The following is a 25106-nucleotide window of genomic DNA, read 5'->3' as shown; positions in this document are numbered from 1 at the left end:
CCCATTGAAGAGTCACCAAATCATTGAGCATTTTCTAACTAATTCCATTTTGAAATGCTCAAACCTAACTGTTTAAGTAGAATGAACCTGGTCCTCTCTTGTTTCTTGAGAGGTGAAAGTCCAGTTGCCTTATACTGAAGCACTGGTTTGTCATGTCCTGGGGAATTTACAGTGGCACATTTTATAATACCTAATGTGAATTTTTAGCAGTAAAAAGTACACAGCTCATAGATGATTGTGACAAACTAATTACATGCAGATTAAAAAGACTGACATATAAATACTTCTTACCCTCATTTAGTCCATATTCAGTTAGATGCTCATGCTTCTGGTTTGAGCAGACTGAGACCGATTGGATCTTCTGTCATTATTAAACTCTTATTTCACCAGGCAAAACAATTCATTATTAACAATGTTAGCCTGAAACCCGACATATATTCCCTCCCCGGGCTTATAGGTCCTAGTCCTCTCTCTTGTGCTTCAATCCATCCCAGTACAAAGATTCCATGTTTGACTAAGTTGTACTCCTGAATATCAGTTGTGTGAGAACAAACTAAGGATCCAGGGCTGTACAGTGTGACATACAAGTTGCACGTGCTATGAAAAAAAAATGTCTGTGCGATGAATAATTTTTATACGTAGCGCTCGTGCAACAGCTTTGGTTTTTCTCTACAATACGGAAGATGCGACAGGAGTACTCCTGATCCCTCCACAGCAGATATTATGCTCATATCTGCCATTAATAAATATCTGATGCTTTTGATAACTCTTATAAATGGGAAACGCTGAACAGCAGATAAATATTAAATCCTTTGTAGACTTTCCAATTGCGAAAATATCAAAACTCAAAGCTAAAGAAAACTAAATAAAAACTAAAAGCTAGGAAAAGACAAAAACTTATTAAAACTATGTCCTTCGTCATCTTCCGCTTATCCGGGACCGGGTCGCGGGGGCAGCAGACTCAGCAGAGACGCCCAGACGTCCCTCTCTCCAGACACCTCCTCCAGCTCCTCCAGGGGAGCCCAAGGCGTTCCCAGGCCAGCCGAGAGACATAGTCCCTCCAGTTCAAGAACCCCTCATGACAACGGTTAAATCAAGGCACGTGACGTCGCCCGGTACGGCGGAGACGGGGTCCCACCCTGGAGCCAGGCTTGAGGTCGGGACTCGTCGGAGAGCGCCTAGTGGCTGGGTTGCTCCTCGCGGGACCTGGCCGGGCCAAGCCTGAACGGGAGATGCGAGGCCATCCCCCAGCGGGCCCACCACCTGCAGGGGAACCGTCAGAGTCCGGTGCAAAGAGGATTGGGCGGCTTATTAAAACTAGTTAAACATAACACAGAAATCATAATGATGACTACATTTCATCTAAATTGAAATTCAAGATAACCTCTACAGGTGTAATCACCAAATTTTACCAGAAGGAAACATTTATTTTAACCACATGCTACGAGCAAAGATAAGTAACAAAATCCTATTTTAGAATATGATTTTTAATACAGAATTAATCTCTCCATTAATGGAGTGTGAGCCTTAGTGAGATATTAACCCCATCCATTCACTACATTAATGTTGTTCTACTGTTCTTCATTCCCCAGGCCTTCCACAGCATCATGTCTGTTACTACTTGGAAGGTTCTTGAGGAACAGGAGGAACCAGAAACACAGCAGATGAGTGAGCCAAAAGAGGAACCAGGACCTCAACCCATTAAACAAGAACATATTCAACTGCTGATCTGTCAGGATGAAGGGCAGCTTTTCATGAAGCAGGAGACCAACACCTTTATGGTGACTTCTGCTTATCACAAAATATTCCACAATGTGCAGCAGATCATAGAGATAAATGAGAAAATAGAATCTGTACAGAATAAAGAGGAAACAGAACCTGTAAAAATTCAAAAGGAACCAGAACATGTGAAGATAGAAGATTTCTGCAGTAATCAGGATGAAGATCAGCTTACAGTGAAGCAGGAGACTGACAGCCTTATGGTGACTCCTGCTTATGAGCAAAAAGACAAAAGTGAACCAGAACCAAAAGAGACCCAGAAGTAAAGACCTTCAACCAGACAAGAGACATCAAGAAAGAAGAAATCACAAGGACAATGTGGACAATTTCAAACTAAAAAGTAATGAAACAGATTTAGTATCTTGTAAAATATGTGGCAAATGTTTCAAAACACTTAAGTACTTACGTGTGCACATGAGAATCCACACAGATGAGAAACCTTATTCTTGTAAATTGTGTGACAAATCTTTTATGGTTAGGGATACTCTGGCACGTCACCTTAGAACTCAGAGAGGTGAGAGGCCTTACTCTTGTAAGCTGTGTGATAAATCATTTTGACAAAGTCAACATTTGACTAGTCACATTAGAGCTCACATTGGTGAGAAACCTTTTTCTTTGTGTGATAAATCTTTTATAACTAGGGCTTGTCTGTCAGATCACTATAGAACTCACACCGGTGAGAAGCCTTATCCTTGTGATTTGTGTGATAAATCTTTCAGGTACATCACTAATTTGGCAAGTCATAAAAGAACTCACAAAGATAAGAGCATATCAAATCAGTCCTATAAAACTGATGCCCATTCAGCTGCATTTGTTCCAGTTGTTATGCTGCAGTGTAATCAAATTCAGGTAATGCCAATTTACAATAGTGGAAATTTCATGCTTCCTATTAATGGTGCGTTCACACCAAATGCGATTTCTGCGAATTTTTTGCCTCATTTGTGCGCTTTTGCCCGCTTAACATTCCGCGTGAACTCCGTGTTGGCATTCGGCAACAAGCGGCAACGCTTCGCCGCGTCATCAAATAGGAGGAGCTTCCATCTGCTGGTTTCAACTGAACATGACGGACATGGATTTCACGTATAATTACGGTGTTTTACTTGTGGAGAGCCGACAAACGCCGCCGACATCAATGTCCCTGGGTTCACCAGATTCTTCAGGAACGGGAACAGTTCGGAGAGTACCACCACCTACTCCAGGAGCTGTGTCTGGATGACGGTCGATTTCAGCGGTACTTTCGTCTATCCAGGACCCAGTTCGAAGATCTGCTGCCCCGCGTTGGGAGACGAATCGGCCTCCGGGACACCAACTACCGGCGACCGCAGTGAAGCCAGCCCGAAGCCGGACACCGGACACTCAAGCTCCGCGGAGCCAGCGGCATCCAGCCCACGGCCGATCCGAGTCAGCCACCCAGATTTTGGCTAGCTGCTCTCTGTTGCTCCCTCTTCTGACGCGCGGTGGTTCACTAGGGACCATCAATAAGTTTCCGTACCAAACAATCGTGGAAAATCTGAGTGCCTGAATCGGATCAACCGTGAGCTAGATGCCGCTAACTCCGCAGAGCTTGAACATCCAACTTCAAACTAACTTCACCGTGGTTTACCGGCGATGTATCCCCGCTGCTGAACACCTGTCCATCTGTCTTCGGTGAGTAAAAAAATCTCAGCTCAGTAAAAAAAAAAAACGATTTTTAATGTCCACATCTCCTAAATTTAAGATACTTGTGCCTAAACATAACCAGGACAGGTCCTTTCTGTACTTGTCTCAGTAAAAGTAATTAGTTGAGTCATACAACTCTGGCTTGCTGCACACCGCCACCATGATCTGGTCCTCCATCTTCACTGACAACCGCTTCTTCTCCGCTTTGGTCCTTCACCCTACGTCACAGCCACATCCAGTCCCTGATTGGTTGACGCGATGCGAATTTAGGAAAAAGTTCAGATTTTTCAACTTGTCCATCGCGCCGCTCCGCTCCTGCTTCGCTTGCCGCGCCTTCCGCAACGTGCCCTCTGCGTCCTTCGCAGCGTGCCGCGCTGCTCCGCTCCTGAACGTGCCTCTACACAGGGATAACAGGTAAATTGGCCGCTCCTTTCGCAGAAATCGCGTTTGGTGTGAACGCACCTTAACAGTTAATCAGAAGCCGGTAAGCAGCCATTACTAGGTTAAAAACAGAAAAGGGGGGCAAGTGTATCAGGTAAAAAGGGAGAACAGGAAGGTTTTGGGAGGAAGACCTTAGCTGATGGCTGCAGCAAATCACAGAATGACTGGAACCAGCAGGCCAGCTTAGAGCCCTGCCTTGGCTTTCTGAGATGGACTTCCAACTATGACATTCTGTAAATAGTATAAAATTAATTAATGTGTACCTTTTCAAGACATGATCAATGCTGCTTTCTATTGCTTTGTTTCTCCTTACATGTTGTCTCTTACTCTCCTCTCTCCTTCTTCATCCTCATATTCTCATCTTTTTTTTTATTAGATATGGAGGTTTTCTGGGAAATTGAATTTTCAATTCAAAATTACTTTTTTTGGGTTTACATTATGTTTATGCAGTCATTTTACTTTTTGAATTAAGTTACTAGAATAAATAAACTGTTTGTTGATATTCTGATTTACTAAGATCTTCCTGTAGCCTTAACAGTGACTTTTTACAAAATCAGCTCTACATCCAACCTCAACATTGAAGTCAAGTCTGTTGCTCAGTGGGTTGTTGTTGTTCCCACTCCTGCATAAAAACTGTGGGGATAGTAAATCTCAGCGCTGGATCCCAGTCTGTGAACTAGTCTTCCTCTGGATGTTAGGATGCAAAACTCTGCTGAATGGTTTAAATCACACCTAAGGATTCTATTTTTTTCTTTCAATTTATTTAGAATTTTATTATTTGGATTCTCTTACTGCTGTTGTACTTTGTTCTGAGTTAATTTGTTATATTTTTGTAAAACATCAACTTTTCGCAAAGTTCTCTCCAACTTAAGCTTTATATTGGTCACATGAAGTGATTTCTGTCTTACAAAATTGTTATTGATGTGCTCTTTTGTATTAGATGTGTCATTTAAGATGACTTAAATCTAATAAACTGCTTATAAATAAACTCTTCCGCTTTGCGTTGTCTTATTTTCCCTATTAAGTTTCAAAGTTATTGAAAGATTGAGAAATCTTGCCTTGGCTGAAGGTTCATTCTTAATGATGCATCTGGTTTTCTGCTTAGAGTTCTTTATTTCTTATTTATTTCATAATTCTATTTCTGTTTAATTCTTATTCTTGAATAATTATTGTTTTTCAAAACTCTTCCGATTTTATGTCACAATGTTGATAGGTGGGATGAGCTTAGATACAGTTTTGCTGAACAAATGCTGCTGATTGTTTTTAATTCTTTATCCATATGTACCTAACAGAGCACTTTGTTCTCAGACTGCAGGTTTACTGGTGGTTCCTAGAGTCTCTAGAAGTAGAATGGGAGGCAGATCCTTTAGTTATCAGGCTCCTCTCCTGTGGAACCAGCTCCCAGTTTTAGTCCGTGAGGCAGACACCCTGTCTACTTTTAAGGCTAGGCTTAAAACTTTCCTTTTTGATAAAGCTTATAGTTAGAGTGGCTTAGTTTATCCTGAACTATCTCTGCAGTTATGCATCTTTATGTTTAGGCTGCTGGAGGACATGCCCACTTTCACTCTCTGCTACTTTCCCATACTACTCTCCAATTTTGCATTATTTGCTGCTATTTCAGCTTTTAACTCTATGTTCTCTCTATTTTGTTTTTTTTTATCTTTCTAGAAACTACATTTGGCCTGGTTCTGTGTTTAGCTGTGGCACCTTCCTGGAGGTGGGCATCGGTTGAGCTGCTGCTGCCTACAGCTTTATGGTCACCTTCTACAAATGATAAACTTGGCCCTGTCTTTCAGTGTTTAACCCTGTCTCTCCTAGACATAACTATTGGCTGAGCTTCTACTGTGACTAACTGTATGTGCTCTCTTTCACCCTCTAGACTTGAAAATTGGATTATAGTTCATCTGCTTAGCTGTCTTTCTCTCCTAGATGAAGACACTAGAAGAGCTTCTACCATTAATGTTTTACTTTTCCTTTACATAGAAAGTACTCCTGGACACTGCTTGCTGCGGCCGATACGCTGGTCATTCTTGATCACCTCGACCGATTGGGTCTTTGTGTGAACCAGGGGAAAAGTGCCCTGGTTCCGTCTCAGGTGACAGTTTTTATCGGTCTTGCCCTAGATTTGTGGGCTATGACTACTTGCTCCTCAACTCAACGTGTTGCAAGGATTTTAGAGGTGCTGCCCAGGTTCCTGCCCAGCAGGGCACCCCCTCTGATTGTTTACCTCTGTCTGTTAGGCATGCTGACCGCAGCCTCTACGGTGGTCCCCCCGGGATTTCTTTCTCTTCACCCTCTCCAAATGTGGCTCAACGCCTTCAGGCTGGTTCTGATGTGGCCCTCACACAGGCGACTGAAGTTGTATGCGACGAGGGGATCCCCTGAGTGTGTCGTTGTTCCTGAGGGGTGCCCGGCTGGTGCGTCCTCCTACTCGGCCTGTGGTGTGCGATCTTTCTGTAGTTTTCACTGCCCTGCGGTCTTATTTTTTTGAACCCTTGGCTGGGGTGGATCTTGGGTCCCTGTCTAAAAAGACCATGTTCCTCCTGGCCATGGCTTCGGGGAAAGGTGTGGGGGAACTTGTTTGTTCGGGCTTCTTCTTTCAGGTGGAGTCCTGATGCCTCGGGTGTAACCGTGTGGCCTACTGCAGGGTTTGTCCCTAAGGTTCCCTCATCTGCGTGCCACTCCGTGCCTTTGCAGCTTGCACACCTTGGGGGTGCTAATAAACCCCTGTGCCCTATCTGGGTACTAGAGACATATATTGCAGCGTCTGCCTCTGTGCGCCGTTCTGATTGTCTGTTTGTCTGCTACACTGGTCCCCGTAAAGGACTGGCCCTTTCAAAGCTGTCTTTCCTGCTGGGTGGTGGACGTGTTAGAGCGGACCTCTGTTTTTCAGGGCCACCAGCCACCTTCGGGGGTGTGGTGTCATTCCACCCGGGCCTTAGTACTTCTTGGGCGGCGATACACGGAGTACCTTTGGAGGCCATCTGTGCTGTTGCCTCATGGTCCTCTCCTGACACTTTTTGAGGTTTTACAGGGTGAATGTTGCCTACCCACGTCCACTGGTGGGGGTCTTGTTGCAGCCCACTTCGCCATCTCATTAAGATGGGCATTTCCTTTATGATTCTGTTTTTGGTGATACCTCAGGACTCTGTTGGTATTCGTCATCCAGTGCTTTAAGCACGGCCTCTGGTGGTCAGTAGAGATGGAATAGAATGAGAGTTACAGCTGTAGCTATGGTTCTATGAATCCTGGATGACCGCCAGGGGCCTAGTATTTGCCAAAATACTACCAGCACATATCTGTTCCCACCAGGGTGACCAGACCCTAGACCAGTGTTAAGCCACACTCAAACACAGCTACACACCTCCTCCACCCTGCCTTTAATAAAGCACACAGTGCTATTTTGCTGCTGCCTGCGTACAAACAAAGTCTCAAACAGGAAAAACCGGTTCCAAGGGACCGTTCAAAATGGGACAAGGCGGCTGATGAGGGCCTATAGGACTGCTTTGAAACAACAGATTGGCAGATGCTTAGAGACTCAGCTGATGGTGACATTAATGAGAACACAAATTCTGTAATGGGCTATATAGGAAAGTGAATTGAGGATGTTGTGTCAGAAGCCCCTTCTTATCTCATCTGCACTTACCCCAACCAGAAATTATGGGTCGGGCCTGAAGTACACGCTAAACTTAAAGCATGTACTGCTACCTTTAAATCTGGAGATCCTGAGTCCTACAAAGCAACAAAGTACGACCTCAGAAAGACTGTTAAGACATCGCAGAGGGAGTACAGGGATATTGTTGAGTCTGCCCAAAAGAGCAACAACACCAGGCGCATGTGGTATGGATTGCAATGCATCACAGACTACAGTGGAAGGACACATCTGTGGAACTGTCCAGTGGATCCTTTCCGAATAAGCTTAACATCTTCTATGCTCGGTTTGATGCGGACAACATCACACCTGTCACCAGACCACACATGGATAGTGAAGATGCTATACTCAACATAGACATGGGTACAGTGAGATGGACATTCAAGAAAGTTAACCCTCGTACGGCACCAGGGCCTGACTGTATCCCAGAATGGGAGCTGAGTGTGTGCGCTGACAAACTCGCCGAGGTGTTTACTAACATCTTTAACCTGTCTCTGAACCTGTCCATTGTGCCCACCACCCTCAAGACTTCCACTGTTGTCCCCATTCTTAAGATCCCTGCTGCTACCCGTCCTGATGACTTTTGGCCCATAGCATTTACACCTGTCATCATGAAGTGCTTTGACCAAATCATCAAGAACCACATCTGCGCCTGCCTCCCTTCCTGACACCCTGGACCCTCTACAGTTTGCATATACGTAGAGCAAACAGGTCCACAGATGACACCATTGCTCTAGCAGTCCACACCTCCCTCAACCACATGGATAGGGGAAACATCTATGTGAGAATGCTCTTTATTGACTACAGCTCAGCATTCAATACCATAATCCCCTCCAAGCTGGTCACCAAGCTCACTGCCCTGGGAATGGAAAAGTCCATCTGCAGCTGGATATTGGACTTTCTTCCCAACAGACCACAGGCAGTGAGAATTGGCAGACACCTCTCCTCCACACTAGTCCTCACCACCAGTGCACCTTAGGGCTGTGTTCTTAGTCCACTCCTCTACTCACTCTTCATGTATGACTGTACTTCCAGGCACAGCTCAAACGTTGTCCTCAAGTTTGCTGACGACACCACCATCTTGGGCCTGATCGCAGATAATGATGAAAGTGTCTTCAGGAATGAGGTGAAAGCATGGACCAGTTGGTGTCAGGAAAATAACTTCTCTCTGAACGTCAGCAAAACTAAGGAGATGATAGTGGACTTTAGGAGACAGTGTGGAGGCCAGCATTCCCCCATCCATCTTAGTAACCCTGAGGTGGAGCTGGTCAGCAGCTTCAAGTTCCTCGCTGTTCACATCACTCAGGAATTATCCTGGACAGTACATGCAGACACTGTGGTCAAGAAAGCCCGACGGAGACTCTATTTCCTGGGAACAGGTCCGACTTAGTGCTGGCAATGCGGACCAAACTCCTGCTCCACTTGTACAGAGTCCGGATCGCCCCTAATAAAGGGTCCCCCACTCCATACTCCTAGAGTACCCTCCACATGGCATCACGTAGGACACAGTCAAATGCCTTCTCCAGGTCCACAAAACACAAGTGGACCAGGTGGGCAAACTCCCATGAACACTCAAGTACCCTGCAACGGTGTAGACCTGGTCCAGTGTTCCATGGCCGGGATGAAAACCACACTGAACACTGCCGAGGTTCAACTTTCAGCCAGACTCTACTTTCCTTACCAGGAAGGCTCAGGAGTGTGATCACCCTATAGTTGGAACACACCCTCTGGTCACCCTTCTTATGAAGAGGCACCAACAGCCCTGTCTGCGGCTCTCATCCAACCCTGAAGCCCTGCAACTGTGGAGCTTTTTAACCACCTCTGTGACTTCAGCCTGGTTGATGAAAGAGTCTAAACCCAAGTCCCCAGCCTCTGCTTCCACCAGGGAATGCATCACTCAGGGTTGAGGAGATCCTCAAAGTACTCCTTCCACCGCACGATAATGTCCCCAGTCAAGGTCAGCAGCTCCCCACTCCCACTGTAAACAGTGTTGGCGAAGCACTGCTTCCCCCTTCTGAGGCGCCGGACAGTTTGCCAGAATTGCTTCGAGGCCAACCGGTAGTCCTTCTCCATGGCCTCAACAAACTTCTCCCAGGCCCGAGTTTTTGTCTCTGCCACTTCCCGGGCCGCGACACGCTTGGCCTCACGGTACCCGTCAGCTGCCTCAGGAGTGCCACAAGCCAACCACAGCCGATAGGACTCCTTTTTCAGCTTGACAGCGTCCCTTACTGCTGTAAGGATGATGATTATTAATTAAATAATATTGATAAAAACGTATAATTAAAAATCATAATTCAGAAAAATTATTTCTTAACCAAAGATCATTACTGACGAACAGAAATCAGAGTAGTGCTCTGGTGTTGTGATTATGGGTTCAAATTTTTGTTAAGCATCCGGAACAAATTAAAAAACGGTCGGCTTCTCCTCCTTTGGCAAAAGGGGAAAAAATATTATGGACCGTCAGCAGTCGACTAAGGCAAAAACAAAGAAGAAAATTTTGTCTCCTTGAAAAACCTTCGTGGGTTTTTTTTCTTGAGTCGCATGTCAAGTCCAAACCTTCGATCAGTAAGATAACTTGCTGGTCTTTGTATCCCAGTAAGCTTTTAGCTCATTGAGCTTCTCGCAAGTTTGGCCATTTAGGAGAATGAATAAAAACCCACGTGTGAGTTTCTTCTCTAGAATGATGCAGGCCCCTGTTGCCTGGTAACCGCTTCACGGTTTCCAGCGGGAGAAAAAGCAATGGTGGTGTGTCTCCCATGTTCTTATATAGCCCACTATGACATCAGAGCTGCAATGTCCCATCCTGTTAGCTGCAATGCATGCTGGGAGGCGTAGTACCAGACGATACTGGGGGGTATAGGAGCGAACAAATGGTCCAACACTGCCAGTGTGCTCCACCGGGTTCAGGGATTGCCGCCGCAACAGGAACCGCAGACTTTACGGCCACAGCTACGGGCGGCAGCATCGACAATAGATGCAGAGAACATGGTCCACTCTGACTCTATGTCTCCAACCTCCCCCAGAATCTGGTCAAAGTTCTCCCAGAGGTACATGTTGAGTACATCCCTGGCTGCGGGCTCCACCAGATGTTCCGAGCAGACCTTCATTATACGCTTGGGTCTGCCAAGTCTGTCCAGCTTTCTCCTCTTCCACTGAATCCAACTCACCACCAGGTGGTGATCAGTGGAGAGCCCTGCCCTTCCCTTCACCCGAGTGTCTGAAACATGCGTCTGAAGGTCTGAAGACATGACAACAAAGTTGGTCATCGACCTCCTACCTAGGGTGCCCTGGTGTCAAGTGCACTGATGAACACCTTTATACTTGAACATGGTGTTCATTATGGACAATCCGTGACTAGCACAGAAGTCCAATAATGAAACACCACTTGGATTCAGATCGGGGAGGCCATTCCTCCCAATCACACCTCTCTAGGGTGTCACTGTTGTTTCCCACGTGGGCGTTGAAGTCCCGCAGCAGAAAAACAGTGTTCCCGGAAGTGGCACTATGCAGCACCCCCGACAGGGACACCAAGAAGGCCAGGTGCTCCGCACTACCACTTGGCCCATAGGCCGAAACGACAGTCAGAGACCTGTCCTCAACCTGAGGGCGACAGGATGCGACCCTCTCATCCACAGGGGTAAACACCAACGCGAGTCAAGACAAACCGACTTGAAGCATCTCTCCGAATGCATTAAGAAGCATGAACAATCAAGAGTTCATATGGAAAACTGTGTCAAGCTAGCTGTGCTGGAAAACATTAGCATACCGGCACAGCTGGATGACGGACACCATGTTGCAGTAAGAAGGTAAAATGAAGAGGTTGATAAGTATTGTCATATTTTATCTAAATTCATCGATTATATTAAATTTTGTGATGCTTTTGAACTGGCGCTGCGCGGGCATGATGAAAGGGATGTTGTTCAGTTGTATTTGTCGACTCACTGTTGATTTCATTTCATATATTGGAGTAGGCAGAGAAATTAATTCTTACATCAGCCCCACCGAAAATATTTTTTACCAGCCACCACTGACCAATACCATACAATTATGATATATACTCTGTTTAGAAGTTGTACATATTTATCTGTTTATAACCATTTTTAAGTATTTTAATACCAACTTGCCATTAAATATTTATTTTAAATTACACTGAGTTCATTCAGATATTTAAATCATGTGTGGAACAGGAGTTCAAAGATCTGGACAAAAAGAAGTTTGTAACTGGAGGCGGATCTTAAAGGGCAGTAACTGTTTCTGGTGTAAATCTCCGTGTCAGACTTCCGGCGGAAGTAAACAACAAGGCGCTAGCATCGTTAGCTTCCAGGTTTTCTTCTGTTTATCGTCGGTTTTTGCTGTGTGAGCTGAATATTTCAGAGTCTGCAGTAACAACATCTTCGGTTCATCATCTGAGAGAATTGATCAGAGAGCGACTAACTGCTGCTGCTGGAGAAATATTCAGAAACATCGTTCATTAGGAGGAAGAGATCGATCATCAGCTCAGACTGCTGGATATCAGCTGGAAAACCCAGATCAGATCAGAACCTACAGGTATGTTACCTGTACGGTGGCCTGAATGAACTAACACTGGAACACAGAGAATATGATCAGGGGACTAGTTGATGCCGCGGAGGAAGCAGGACGTGTTGTACACAGCGTAATGTTTTGCTTTGTTTGTCGGTGTTTGTGTTTTATTTAAAACATATTTAACTAGGAGAAAATGAAAATGGAACATAAATTATCAGAACATCGAATAGATCATCATCTTTTAAAGCAGAAGCTAAATAAACGCCCTATGGCCACCCGTTTAACATTTATTCATCAACCTCACCTATCTGTAGTTCCTATTTTAGATAGCTGTTATCTAATTTATCAAAATAGTCTTCTTACTAGTCAAGATTTATATTAAAGATATTGTTGAAATTATGAATCTGAGAATATTATTTAATATTAATATTTTATCAAATAATATTTGGGTCTGTTAAGGGTTGTCCTGTGAATACCAGCCCAGTAAGGTGATGGTATTAGGACAAAATAGAAAGGTGTGAGATGATCTCTGACATTATTGAACAGCATAAACTCTGCACATATATGGAATGAATTCACACAATTTCTTAAAATACAAGAATTTATTAACAAAAATAAGTCAACTTAAAGTCAAACATATTTCAATCAACAAACTCTTTACTTTGCTAAAACAATCCAACTAAACTACCAAGCAGAATTAAATAATAATGAAGACTAATGGACTATGTACAATATAAACAAGTTGATTAAAGATGATTGATAATTATGACCAAAAAGAGTGATGCAACATTACCATGCAATGTTTATGTTTGAGAACCAAGGGTTATCTTGAAGAATCTGGAAATGAAGTTAAGTTAGTCTTGGAACCAATTTAGACAATAATCATAAAACGTTTAGACAACCATTCACAATGCAAGATCAGATAAAATATTATTTTAATAAAATAATGTTTTAAATAATGATCTGCTGAATAAAACCAACCTTCTGAATGACCATTTCTCAATGATGTCTAATTAGCTGCCTTTATTTATTAAAATAATATTTGAAGAAATATTATTAAGGGAGTATTTTGGAAAAGAGCCAAATCTTTCTGGAGAAATTGGCTTAATGGTGTTTACTTAGTTATTAAATTTAGTAAATGACATTTAGGGACTATTATTCACTAGCTTGAAAACCAACAACCTTTCTGTTAAATACTCTTTAGTAGCTAGCACGTGTTCTTACCGGTTAGCAGTTGAGCTAACAAAAGTAGCTGATAGCTTAGCACCAGAATCGACACATACCTTTAAAATACCGTTAATAAAAGGGTTAAAATGCATAAACGCGGACGGTGCGTTATGATCTGTTTAAAATCACCCTTTAAATAAAGTTTGACTTAACTTTAAAAACACAGAACACAAACAGGGCACGTGTGCTACAGATAGCCCGCTAGCATTAAGATAGCCGAGTTTCACACAAACCAAACCAATGTTCCTAAAAATGAAAAACGTTTAGATCATTTCAATCTAAATCACTTCTATATTATCCTGCCCAAACACTTAACCTCATGAACTGTGGTGGGGAATGTTGTCCAAGCGACAATGAAGTTTAAAGAAGGTATCCACAGTGAACAAAGGTTAGCCACCGCTGACCTCCTTAGCTGTGGGGGGTTGAAGGTGCTCTGTGAACAAAGGGTTAGCTCCCAAGGTGGACCACGTCCATCTGAGAAGTCACGTTGGTTAGGTTCATGAAATGGTGGAAGATCATGATCTAACCTCTGGGGAAGGAAACAAGTTTTCTCATGCTTTAAATGAGAGCTTTCTAATGAATGGACTCGTGCAAGTGGTGGTGGGTCAGGTTGGATTGAGTCACCTGATAGCCATGTACTTCTCTCCTGGCCCCTAGGGGTCGACACAGAGTCAGAAGGGAGAGGGGTGCCGATCGGGCCAGAAGGGTGCTCCTCCCACCGAATTGGATCACTTGTGCATGCCGAGTCCGGCACTTGGTCATCTTGGTGGTTGTTCACTGCAATGGAATTTGGCAGGACACCACTGGAGACCATCTGACTTCCAACACTTCTGTTAACGTCTGTGGAAGTAAGTTGAACACTTGGACTAGATTTAGGAAAGGGAGACTCTGACCTAGGTGCTGAATGCCTGCTGTCTGAGTCTGCCCCCTGCTGAGGCTGCTGCAGCTGCTGTGAGTGAAAAGGCAAATTCGGTACCTGAACGGTGGGGGTCTGTTCCCCCCTTTGGGATGAAGCTTTCTTGAGCTCATCTGCTTTCAGGTCCACTAACTTTGCTTCAGCTTTCTCCATCCTCTCCTCAGCTTTTGAGAGTTCAAGCTTTGCAGCATTCTCCCTTTGAAGGGCCATCTGGTGGTCAGTCTGTAACTGAAAATATCTTTTAGCTTCCAGTTGTGATTTCTGCTGATACAACAAGGTAAGCTGACAAAGAACATCTGAAATCAGAGCCTCTCTAGTCGGATACTTAATGAAGTGTACCAACTCCTGAATCCTCTCATCACGGGTGGCAAGTCCAACTGATTTAAAGCATCCCGCTCATCTGGAGACAAACGGATGAGATCAGCAACCACCACCTTCTGCATCTCCACGTCTGCTGAATTCATAATGGAGTTTAATTCCATTATTCTGGCAGACACAAAACAACAACAAAGACATGAGAATATTGCTAAAAGCAACAACATCTAACAAATGTATGTCCAGCTATATATGTATCTTTGAATGTACATATATTGGAAACATTTGATTTTTAATTTTCCAACTTTCTTTGGGAGAACTAGTGATTAGACACTAAATTTGGGATTTAATATGGCAATAAATCCTTTCTTTCAAAACATAAAACAAACTATAAAGTTCCTGAATGGATACATGCATCCAAATTAGGTCAGATACTAAAATTAACTGCAAAGTTAACTCGGTTTCAAATTGTGGTCGTACACAAAACACAGCCTCTGGATACATATGTGCAGCAACTGTCTGGACAGAGAGGTTAACTGAAGTTAAACCAAGTCTCAAGTTATTGCTTACACAGAAGAAACCACACTGAGTCAGAACATCTAAAATTTTGCGTATGTAGCAGTTGATTGTTACTAGCACGGAGATACTAGAGTTATTAATTTTGACGAAAGTCTAAATTTGTGAACTCCTGGAGTGTCACGAGTTATAATGTTCTCTTAAATATAATCAGTGACATCTGATGTTAGAACTCTGATGTTTTGAGTCCTATTGTTACCAGTGACGGCTGGTTTTAAGCTAATCACTTGGTACATTAATAATGTACAGTTGTGGTTTATTCATTCGCATTTATGTACAGTGCAAGCTGTTCATGATGATGCCCACCCAGGGACGCCAATGTTGGAATTATGAATCTGAGAATAATATTTAATATTAATATTTTAATAATAATAATAATATTTGGGTCTGTTAAGGGTTGTCCTGTGAATACCAGCCCAGTAGGGCGATGGTATTAGGACAAAATAGAAAGGTGTGAGACGAGCTCTGACATTATTGAACAGCATAAACTCTGCATATATATGGAATGACTTCACACAATTTCTTAAAATACAAGAATTTATTAACAAAAATAAATCAACTCAAAGTCAAACATATTTCAATCAACAAACTCTTTACTTTGCTAAAACAATCCAACTAAACTACCAAGCAGAATTAAATAATAGGGAAGACTAATAAGCTATGTACAAGATAAACAAGTTGATTAAAGATGATTGGAAATTATGACCAAAAGAGTGATGCAACATTACCATGCAATGTTTATGTTTGAGAACCAAGGATTATCTTGAAGAATCTGGAAGTGGAGTTAAGTTAGTCTTGGAACCAACTTAGACAATAATCAGCAAACGTTTAGACAACCATTCACAATGCAAGATCAGATAAAATATTATTTTAATAAAATAATGTTTTAAATAATGATCTGCTGAATAAAACCAACCTTCTGAATGACCATTTCTCAATGATGTCTAATTAGCTGCCTTTATTTATTAAAATAATATTTGAAGAAATATTATTAAGGGAGTATTTTGGAAAAGAGCCAAATCTTTCTGGAGAAATTGGCTTAATGGTGTTTACTTAGTTATTAAATTTAGTAAATGACATTTAGGGACTATTATTCACTAGCTTGAAAACCAACAACCTTTCTGTTTACTCTTTAGTAGCAAGCACGTGTTCTTACCGGTTAGCAGTTGAGCTAACAAAAGTAGCTGATAGCTTAGCACCAGAATCGAAACATACCTTTAAAATACCAGGGTTAATAAAAGGGTTAAAATGCATAAGCGCGGATGGCATGTTATGATCAATGTTCTGTTTAAAATCGCCGTTTAAATAAAGTTTGACTTAACTTTAAAAACACAGAACACAAACAGGGCAGATAGCCTGCTAGCACTAAGATAATAGAGTTTCAGACAAACCAAACCAAACTTCATAAAAATGAAAAACGTTTAGATCATTTTAATCTAAATCACTTCTATATTATCCTGCCCAAACACTTAACCTCATGAATTGTGGTGAGGAATGTTGTCCAAGCGACGATGAAGTTTGAAGAAGGTATCCCCAGTGAACAAAGGTTAGCCACAGCTGATCTTCTTAGCTGTGGGGGCTGAAGGTGCTCTGTGAGCAAAGGGTTAGCTTCCCGCTAAACTCCATCTGTGGATGAAGAACAGCTCGTTGTGTCCGCCAACCACACTGCACGGTGGTGCGGTCTCTGCTGTCTTCCTTCCAGACTGGGAGACCGCTCCGCTCGGCTTCATAGAGACCGCTTCTCTGTAGGGAACTTCTCTGGGACAGTTTGCTTCTACAGGCCTCAGAGGAAAAAGTAAGCAACTCTTACACCTTAATTTCCCCGTTCATGAATGAAAATACCGGATACACAGAGAGTATTTCATTCATACTTATCTTTGCATATGATCGATGATCGTATGGCTTCCTTGGATCCAGTTGAAGAGTTTATGTCTGTTTGCCAGCAAAGAGACATTAGCGCGCTTGTCTCCCCTATCGCGATGATCACCGGTGGAAGAGGGTGGATGTAGCAACAGATATGCTTTTATTTGGGTAGTGGCGTCACAGAAAGTCCGCAGTTATCCCGTGTCCTGGCTGTGCCGGAAGAAGGTTAATGCACTTTATTTTGAAAAGTTCCAGAAGAGTTCGTACCGGAGTTTAATGTTGAAATCCATGGCTGTGGGTCCCAACAATATTACCAATGACATTATTACTAGTAGAAATTATATATTACTATATCCCTGATTACAATTGTGCTAGTAAGATATAAGTTTAGGATGTCTCAAAATCCTTAAAGCTAGGTTGACTGTTTTGACATTTAAAGACAAAGGAATTTAAAAATCACACATTTTCAAGTAATGTAAATATGTTATGGTGGGTGATATTTGACATAAACTTTCCACCAGCCAAACTAAATAATAGATTTAAACAATGGATAAATAGTTATTTCTACATTCTATGTAATATCCTTTGGTAAATGCTTAAAGAGCTTTTAACAGCTCAAAGAGACTTATCACTTGATACATCAATATTTTTGCAGATATCTTTACGTAAGAGTTATTTTCAGTAAAAACACTAAACAAATAGGTAGGGAACAAATGCATCTAAGTAACATTTTTCAAGAGGCACTTAAAGGTAATGTTAATCGACAAATTCTCTAATGTTTTCCTTCTGGCAGCTAAAAAGGAACCTTTCCACGATGAATGTAAAATTGAGATGGGGGGGGGGGGGGGGGGGGGAGATTATGCTAATATAAAACTAACTGGTTAAACATCTGTAAAGTACAGTCGCCCTCCTGAAGTTTAAACCTCTCACCTGATAAAATATGATTGGGTTTTTTATAACCCAAAAAGATTAAAGAATCACAAAGTAATGACCTTAAACATGGGCAATGTTGGAGAAAATGTGGTGGAGTATCATCAGATCATTTTCATATATTTTGGGAATGTTCCAAAATGAATTGGTTATTTTAAGAAAGTCTAGCTGTCAGTCTAGAAGTTCACTTTTCAGTATTGGGTATTTAGGAAACTTACCAGCGGGGCTGAAAAGGCAGGACACTTTTGTTACAAATACTTCTTACAGTTTGTAGTATGGTCAACACTAAATATGGTTACAAGATGAATCTCCAACTGATTATGACTTTCTGTCTGAAATATGCTACCAACAAAAGTGGAAAATATTGGAAAAAATGGAAGGCACATTTAAAACAATTATCTGCACTGAAGACATAATATTAAAATATGTGGAATATTAAGATTTGCCCAAAGAACAATATTGAATTTTCAGACTGAAAGTGGCTTCCTGCTCTTGGAGTGTCAGACTTGATAAATGTGTGATTTACATCTGTTTTTAAAAGCTATAAAAATAACGTATCAGACTGGATATGCACTCCATGTCCCGTATTCACAAAGAATCCTAAGACTAACAGTAGCTCCTAGTGACGAAAGTCTTAGAATTTCTCGAATTCTGAGATTTTTGTCAGAATTGGCCCTTGGTAAGATGAAAGTTATTCACGAAGCATCTGAAGCCTTCAGAGAGCGCCTAACATGAGGAGATGCTAAGAGTAGTGAGGTGGACTCTTAGTGAGTCTAATGGTGCATTCACACCGAACCGGGATTCTGCGAATATTTCGCATCATTTGTGTGCTGTTGCTCGCTTCACATTCTGCGTGAACTCCGCGTTGCCAAATGACAACAAACGGCAACGCTTCGCCGCATCATCAAATAGGAGGAGCTTCCACCTGCTGCTTGCTGGTTTCAACTGAACATGACAGAAATGGATTTCACGGACCTAATTACGGTATTTTACGCTGGTTTCACCAGATTCTTCAGGGGACGGGAACAGTTCGAAGATTACCACCACCTACTCCAGGAGCTGCGTCTGGATGACGGTCGATTTCAGCGGTACTTCCGTCTATCCAGGACCCAGTTCGAAGATTTGCTGTCCCGCGTTGGGAGACGAATCGGCCTCCGGGACACCAACTACCGGCACTGTATCCCCGCTGCTGAACGCCTGTCCATCTGTCTTCGATGAGTAAATAAATATCAGCTCAATAAAAAAACAGCCGATTTTTAATGTCCACATCCCCTAAATATAAGATATTGGTGCCTAAAGATTACCAGGCCAGGTCCTTTCTGTACTTGTCTCGGTAAAAGTAATTAGTTGAGTCATACGACTCTGGTTTGCCACACACCACCACTATGATCTGGTCCTCCATCTTCACTGACAACTGCTTCTTCTCCGCTGCGGTTCTTCACCCTACGTCACAGCCACATCCAGTCCCTGATTGGTTGACGCGACGCGAATTTAGAAAATATTTCAGATTTTTCAACTCGTCCATCGCTCTCGCTCCACTTACACTTCGCTCGGTGCGCCTTCCGTACCGCGTCTCCTTCACACCGCCTCGCGCCTCTCCGCTCCTGAACGCGCCTCTACATAGGGATAACATGTAAATCGGCCGCTCCGCGTTCAGTGTGAACGCACCATACGAGTGTATTAACTCTTTATGACCGGCAGGAGTGCCGGCGCTTCCATTTGCATATCTATTTTTAAACGCCTGTAGAATTGTGACCAAATAAGCTAGAACAATACTTTTTTTTTGCAAATGAAACCGAACAGTTCAACTTAAATATTCTACTAACCACATGTCCCAGAGCACAGTTTTTATTTTCCAGAAACGGATGCAGAAATCCAGTAAAAAATCGCAAAAAACAAACATTAAAATCCAGACCAAAGTGTACTTCCTACATCGGAATATGCGTGATGACATTGGTGGATGAACTATCACATGGTTTTCTTTCACACCAATGCCCGCAACAACCAGAAGTGATGTCATTTCTTTGGCAAATTTTTCCGGGAGCGGTCTTTTTTTTCCCAGTAGTTGTAGTTTTTTTGCGGTAAACTTCGCTCGCACTTTCACTTTCATTTTCGTTGTTTTTTGCACTTTTTATTATTTGAAGATGGTCTTATGAACATATATGTGTGCTCATAGGTATCTGGCACAGTTAGATATTTAATTGCACCTCTGTAAATAGTTTATTTTGATGTACATATTATCTTTTCTCAAACTGTTCACAATGTATATTTTATGTTCGTTTTTGTCTCTGAAATGAGTGTATTTCAAAAATGAAGTTATGAAAACACTCCAAATAAATTTCCAGGGGTTTGAAAGGGTTTTGTGCAACTTTTTTATATTGAAATATTTTAGGGATACAGCTATGATATTTCTGTATTTAGAAAAATATGTGCAAAAAAAAAAAACAATTTAAATTTTTCTGGTGGTTTATTGCACTTTTTTGCAATTTACTTACATAATATGGAATTATTATATACAAAATATTAAAATTTAGGATGTAAGGGTTGTATTGATGTATAGCAAATTAAAATGCTCCAGAAAATGGCTCTACAGGATGTACAAATGTAAAAATATGCTCTGGCGAACTTGTTATGTGGTAGGTCATAAAGGGTTAAGCAGGCAAGATGGCAGAAAGTCAGAGGGAAAGGAGAGATACACATGGTCTACTGATAAACACTGAGTGAGTGTACATCCTTTGCATTGGAAGTGCCAGATATTAAACTACGTGTGATCTTCTTTGGGGGCTGCTTTGTTGCTTTGATCACTGAACGGGTCTCTGTTATTCCTCTGCCTTATTTATATTAAAATTGTTAAACGTATGAGAGTCATTCCTTTAAGAGAAAATGTTGTAAATAGTGGTGTCACTTCTGGGGAAAAAGGGCCTGGGGACTCCGAAGGGTCTAACCGCCAACAGGGTGCGGTAGTTCGGACAATTCGGTGTTTCCGCCTGGTTACAGACTGTTCCACAGTCCCCGCTGGTGTAGCTTGACGAGTGTGCCTGTGCGTTTTCCCTATCTTTGTCTCCGGTTAATTCCACAAAGAGCCGTCTTCTTCCGACCAGGACCTTCCATTCATTTGACAGCAGTAGTATTCTGCCTTTTGCTCTCTCTTTGGGTCTAGGCTCGAATATGTAAGACTGGATGGACAAGTCTTCCATTGACATCTTTTAATCAGTTTGGTAATACAAGGGTTCTACGCTGCTAGATAATTGTATCTCTATCATCAAACTACAAAAATGACCAAATGGGTCATCAAGTGGATCACTATTTGATCCGAAAGGGGGGCGGGGCATGAAGTGGCTCAGTAGTATTTAAATAGACAACACCAAAACAAGTTCCTCTCAGACGCACCACATAACAGGGTAAAAGAGGGGCCTGTGGAGCTACAATAACTTGCAGTTCAGACCAAAGCATTGAAGTCTCACTTTATATAGACCACAACTGAATGATTTAGATATGAAAAGGAAGGATTTGAAAACATGATATGTCCCCTTTTTAAAAGCTATTCTTTAAACATAATTAAAAAAAAGATAATCATGACTACATTTAATTTAAATTTAAATTTAAGGTAACCTCCTGAGGTGTCACATTGATTTTAACCCCATGCTACGGGCAAAGGTTAAGTTATGAAATCTTGTTTTACAATATGATTTTTAATACAAACTGAATCTCCCTATTAATGGAGTTTAGGCCTTAGGGAGATATTAACCCCATCCTTTTATACCATTAATGATGTTCTACTGTTTTTCATTCCTCCAGCCCTTGCACAGCTACTTGGGACGTTCTCGTGGACCACCTTCTCGTAACAGAAGAGAGGAACTCCATTCTGGACCACAAGATGCCAAACGCTACTGAAATAAAAGAGGAACAGGAAGAACCAGAATCACAGCAGATGAGTGAACCAAAAGAGGAACCAGAACCTCAACCCATTAGGAAAGAACATATCAAACAGTGGATCTTTCAGGATGAAGAGCTGGTTTTAGTGAAGCAGGAAATAAACACCTCTACAGTGACTCCTGGTTATGAGGGAATGTTCCACAATGTACCAGAGCTGCATCAGATCATAGAGATAAAGGGGGAACCAGAACCAGCTCAAAATAAAGAGGAACAAGAAGATACAGAAACTGTTAAGATTAAAAATGAGCCAGAACCTGTAAAGATTAAAGAGGAACAGGACGCCCTTTGTTGTAATCAGGATGAAGACCAGCTTGCAGTGAAGCAGGAGACTTACAGTTTTATGGTGACTCCTACTAATGAACAAGAAGACAACAGTGAATCAGAACCAAAGAAGACCCAGCTCCTCACTGAAGATGAGAACAAACATCAGCAAGGAAGCAAACAGAACCACTCAGAATCAAGTAGTGATAAAGACCTTCAGCCAGACAAGAGACATCAGGACAACAAAAATCATAAGGACAAAGTGGACAAGTTAATACCAAAAAGACATAAAACAGATTCAGCTTTTTGTGAAATATGTGGTAAAGGTTTCAGTACACGGAACTACTTGCCTGATCACATGAGAACTCACACGGGTGAGAAGCCTTATTCCTGCAAATTGTGTGCTAAATCTTTTAGACAAAGCCAACATTTGACTTCTCACCTTAGAACTCACTCAGCTGAAAAGCCTTATTCTTGTGACATGTGTGGCAAATCTTTTGGAAGGAGGGCTATTCTGGCTTGTCACTATAGAACTCACACAGGTGAGAAGCCTTATTCTTGTGACATGTGTGAGAAATCTTTTGGAGACAGCAGTACTTTGGCATGTCACAAAATAACTCACCAAGATAAGTGGCCATATTCTTGTAAATTGTGCGATAAATCTTTCGTACGAAGTACTGATTTGACTCGTCACCTCAGAATTCACACAGGTGAGAAGCCTTATTCTTGTGAGCTGTGTGACAGCTTTTTTAGATACAGCTGTAATTTGGCTCGTCACAGAAAAACTCACATGCATGAGAAACCGTAATGTAGTTGAATTTAGTTTATAAGGCAGCAATTCCTTGCAGATGTAATCTTAAGGTGCTATACAGACTATATCTTTCTGATTTATAAGGAACTCAATAGTCAAACCAGTCCTATCAAATAGATTCCCATTCAGTTGCATTTGTTCCATTTCAGTCTTAGTTATAATGCAGAGCAGTCAAATTTAGTGTATGCCAGTTTGTACAAAGTATTCTATTAAAGGAAGTCCACCTGATTGTATTGAGTAGGTCATTGATTTTGAAGCAATCCCTCATACTTTCTTTTAACAGTTAATTAGGTCCCTGTTAGCAGCAATGATGCTGACAAGGTGAAACAGAAACGGGGGGAGGCAAGTATGCCATGTATAAAGGGAGAACAGAGAGGTTTGGCAGCAAGAGCCTAGCTGATGGCTGCACTAAATCACAGAAAGACTGGGCCCAGTGTTTCAATAAAGGGAAGGAAAAGAGAACACAAAGTTAAAGACATATAGGCTCTTCATTCAGCTCTTTTCAAATGATAAATTGGTCAATTATCATCAATCCAGTGCAGTTGGCAGAGCACAGCCTGAATATACATTCCCACGTTTGATTAAAAATGTGTTTCCGTTTGCCAGTATATATGTGTAAATATGTCTGAATACTTGTAGTTCCAAAATTAAAAAAATAGACTTAATAGACTTAGAAGTGTTGACATTAATATATTAAATTTCAACAAAATGCAATAAGTTTAGCTGAAATTCTGCATGAAACAATCTTTATAGAAAGTTTTTTTTGTGAAATTGAACTTTGGGTTTTCATTAGGTTTGAGCAATCATTATCTAAATTAATTGAAGTAAATACAGTGCTCAATAAAATAAAGGAAACACTTAAACAACACAATATAGCTCCAAGTAAATCAAACAGCAACTCAGCAGCAGGACCACTACCTCCACCTTAGTGCAAGGAGGAACAGGAGGAGCACTGCCAGAGCCCTGCAAAATTACCAACAGCAGGCCACAAATGTGCATGTGTCTGCACAAACGGTTAGAAACCGACTCTATGAGGATGGTATGAGGGCCCAAGTCCACAAATGGGGGTTGTGCTCACAGCCCAACACCGTGCAGGACGCTTGGCATTTGCCAGAGAACACCAGGATTGGTAAATTCGTCACTGGTGCCCTGTGGTCTTCACAGATGAAAGCAGGTTCACACTGAGCACGTGACAGACGTGACAGTCTGGAGACACCGTGGAGAGAGATCTGCTGCCTGCAACATCCTTCAGAATGACCGGTTTGGCAGTGGGTCAGTAATGGTGTGGGGTGGCATTTCTTTGGAGGGCTGCATGGTCCTCAATATGCTCGCCAGAGGTAGCCTGACTGCCATTAGGTACCGAGATGAGATCCTCAGACCCCTTGTGAGACCATATGCTGGTGCGGTTGACCCTGGTGCTTTCACACTCGTGGTAGCATGAGACGGACTCTACAACCCACACAAGTGGCTCAGGTAGTGCAGCTCATCCAGGATGGCACATCAATGCGAGCTGTGGCAAGAAGGTTTGCTGTGTCTGTCAGCGTAGTGTCCAGAGCCTGGAGGTGATCCTCAGACCCCTTGTGAGACCATATGCTGGTGCGGTTGGCCCTGGGTTCCTCCTAATGCAGGACAATGCTAGATCTCATGTGGCTGGAGTGTGTCAGCAGTTCCTGCAAGATGAAGACATTGAAGCTATGGACTGGCCCGCCCGTTCCCCAGACCTGAATCTGATTGAGCACATCTGGGACATCATGTCTCGCTCCATCCACCAACGTCACGTTGCACCACAGACTGTCCAGGAGTTGGTGGATGCTTTAGTCCAGGTCTGGGAGGAGATCCCTCAGGAGACCATCCGCCGTCTCATCAGGAGCATGTCCAGGTGTTGTAGGGAGGTCATACAGACACATGGAGGTCACACACAATACTGAGCCTAATTTGGACTTGTTTTAAGGACATTACATCAAAGTTAGATCAGCTTTGCCATTGCTAAACAAATCAAACAATTTGCAGAATATACCGCTTACTACTAGCTGCTAAGACCAGTTAGTTTAAAACTTCCATAACTTGAAGAACACATCGACACAACAGCAGCTAGCTGGAGGCAGATTTAAATTACAGCTACGAACATTCAAGTCTTATGAAGTTTACGCGTGGTAAGCTAGCTGCTGCTTCGTCACACAATGATGTCTTGTCACTTGTACATGTACTAAATCAAT

The 25106-nt window shown here is 42.3% G+C and overlaps 1 protein-coding gene across 1 annotated transcript; it reads left to right on the top strand.

The window, feature by feature from the left end:
- The first annotated feature begins 11796 nt into the window (after window positions 1–11796).
- Window positions 11797–23118, top strand: LOC124873779 (zinc finger protein 287-like). Its single transcript, XM_047374739.1, has 2 exons — window positions 11797–12079; window positions 21681–23118. Exon 2 carries the CDS (start codon window positions 21760–21762, stop codon window positions 22885–22887), a length of 1128 nt encoding a protein of 375 aa, XP_047230695.1. The 5' UTR covers window positions 11797–12079; window positions 21681–21759; the 3' UTR covers window positions 22888–23118.
- Window positions 23119–25106: the final 1988 nt, after the last annotated feature.

The sequence above is a fragment of the Girardinichthys multiradiatus genome, chromosome 9, assembly GCF_021462225.1.
Source record: "Girardinichthys multiradiatus isolate DD_20200921_A chromosome 9, DD_fGirMul_XY1, whole genome shotgun sequence".
NCBI classification, from domain to species: domain Eukaryota; kingdom Metazoa; phylum Chordata; class Actinopteri; order Cyprinodontiformes; family Goodeidae; genus Girardinichthys; species Girardinichthys multiradiatus.
Note: the sequence above shows the minus strand (reverse complement) of the source record. Positions and strands in the feature narration are given on the sequence as shown.

Coding starts and splice junctions, on each gene's coding strand:
- LOC124873779 (XM_047374739.1), top strand. CDS start 21,760: ATGCCAAACGCTACTGAAATAAAAGAGGAACAGGAAGAACCAGAATCA.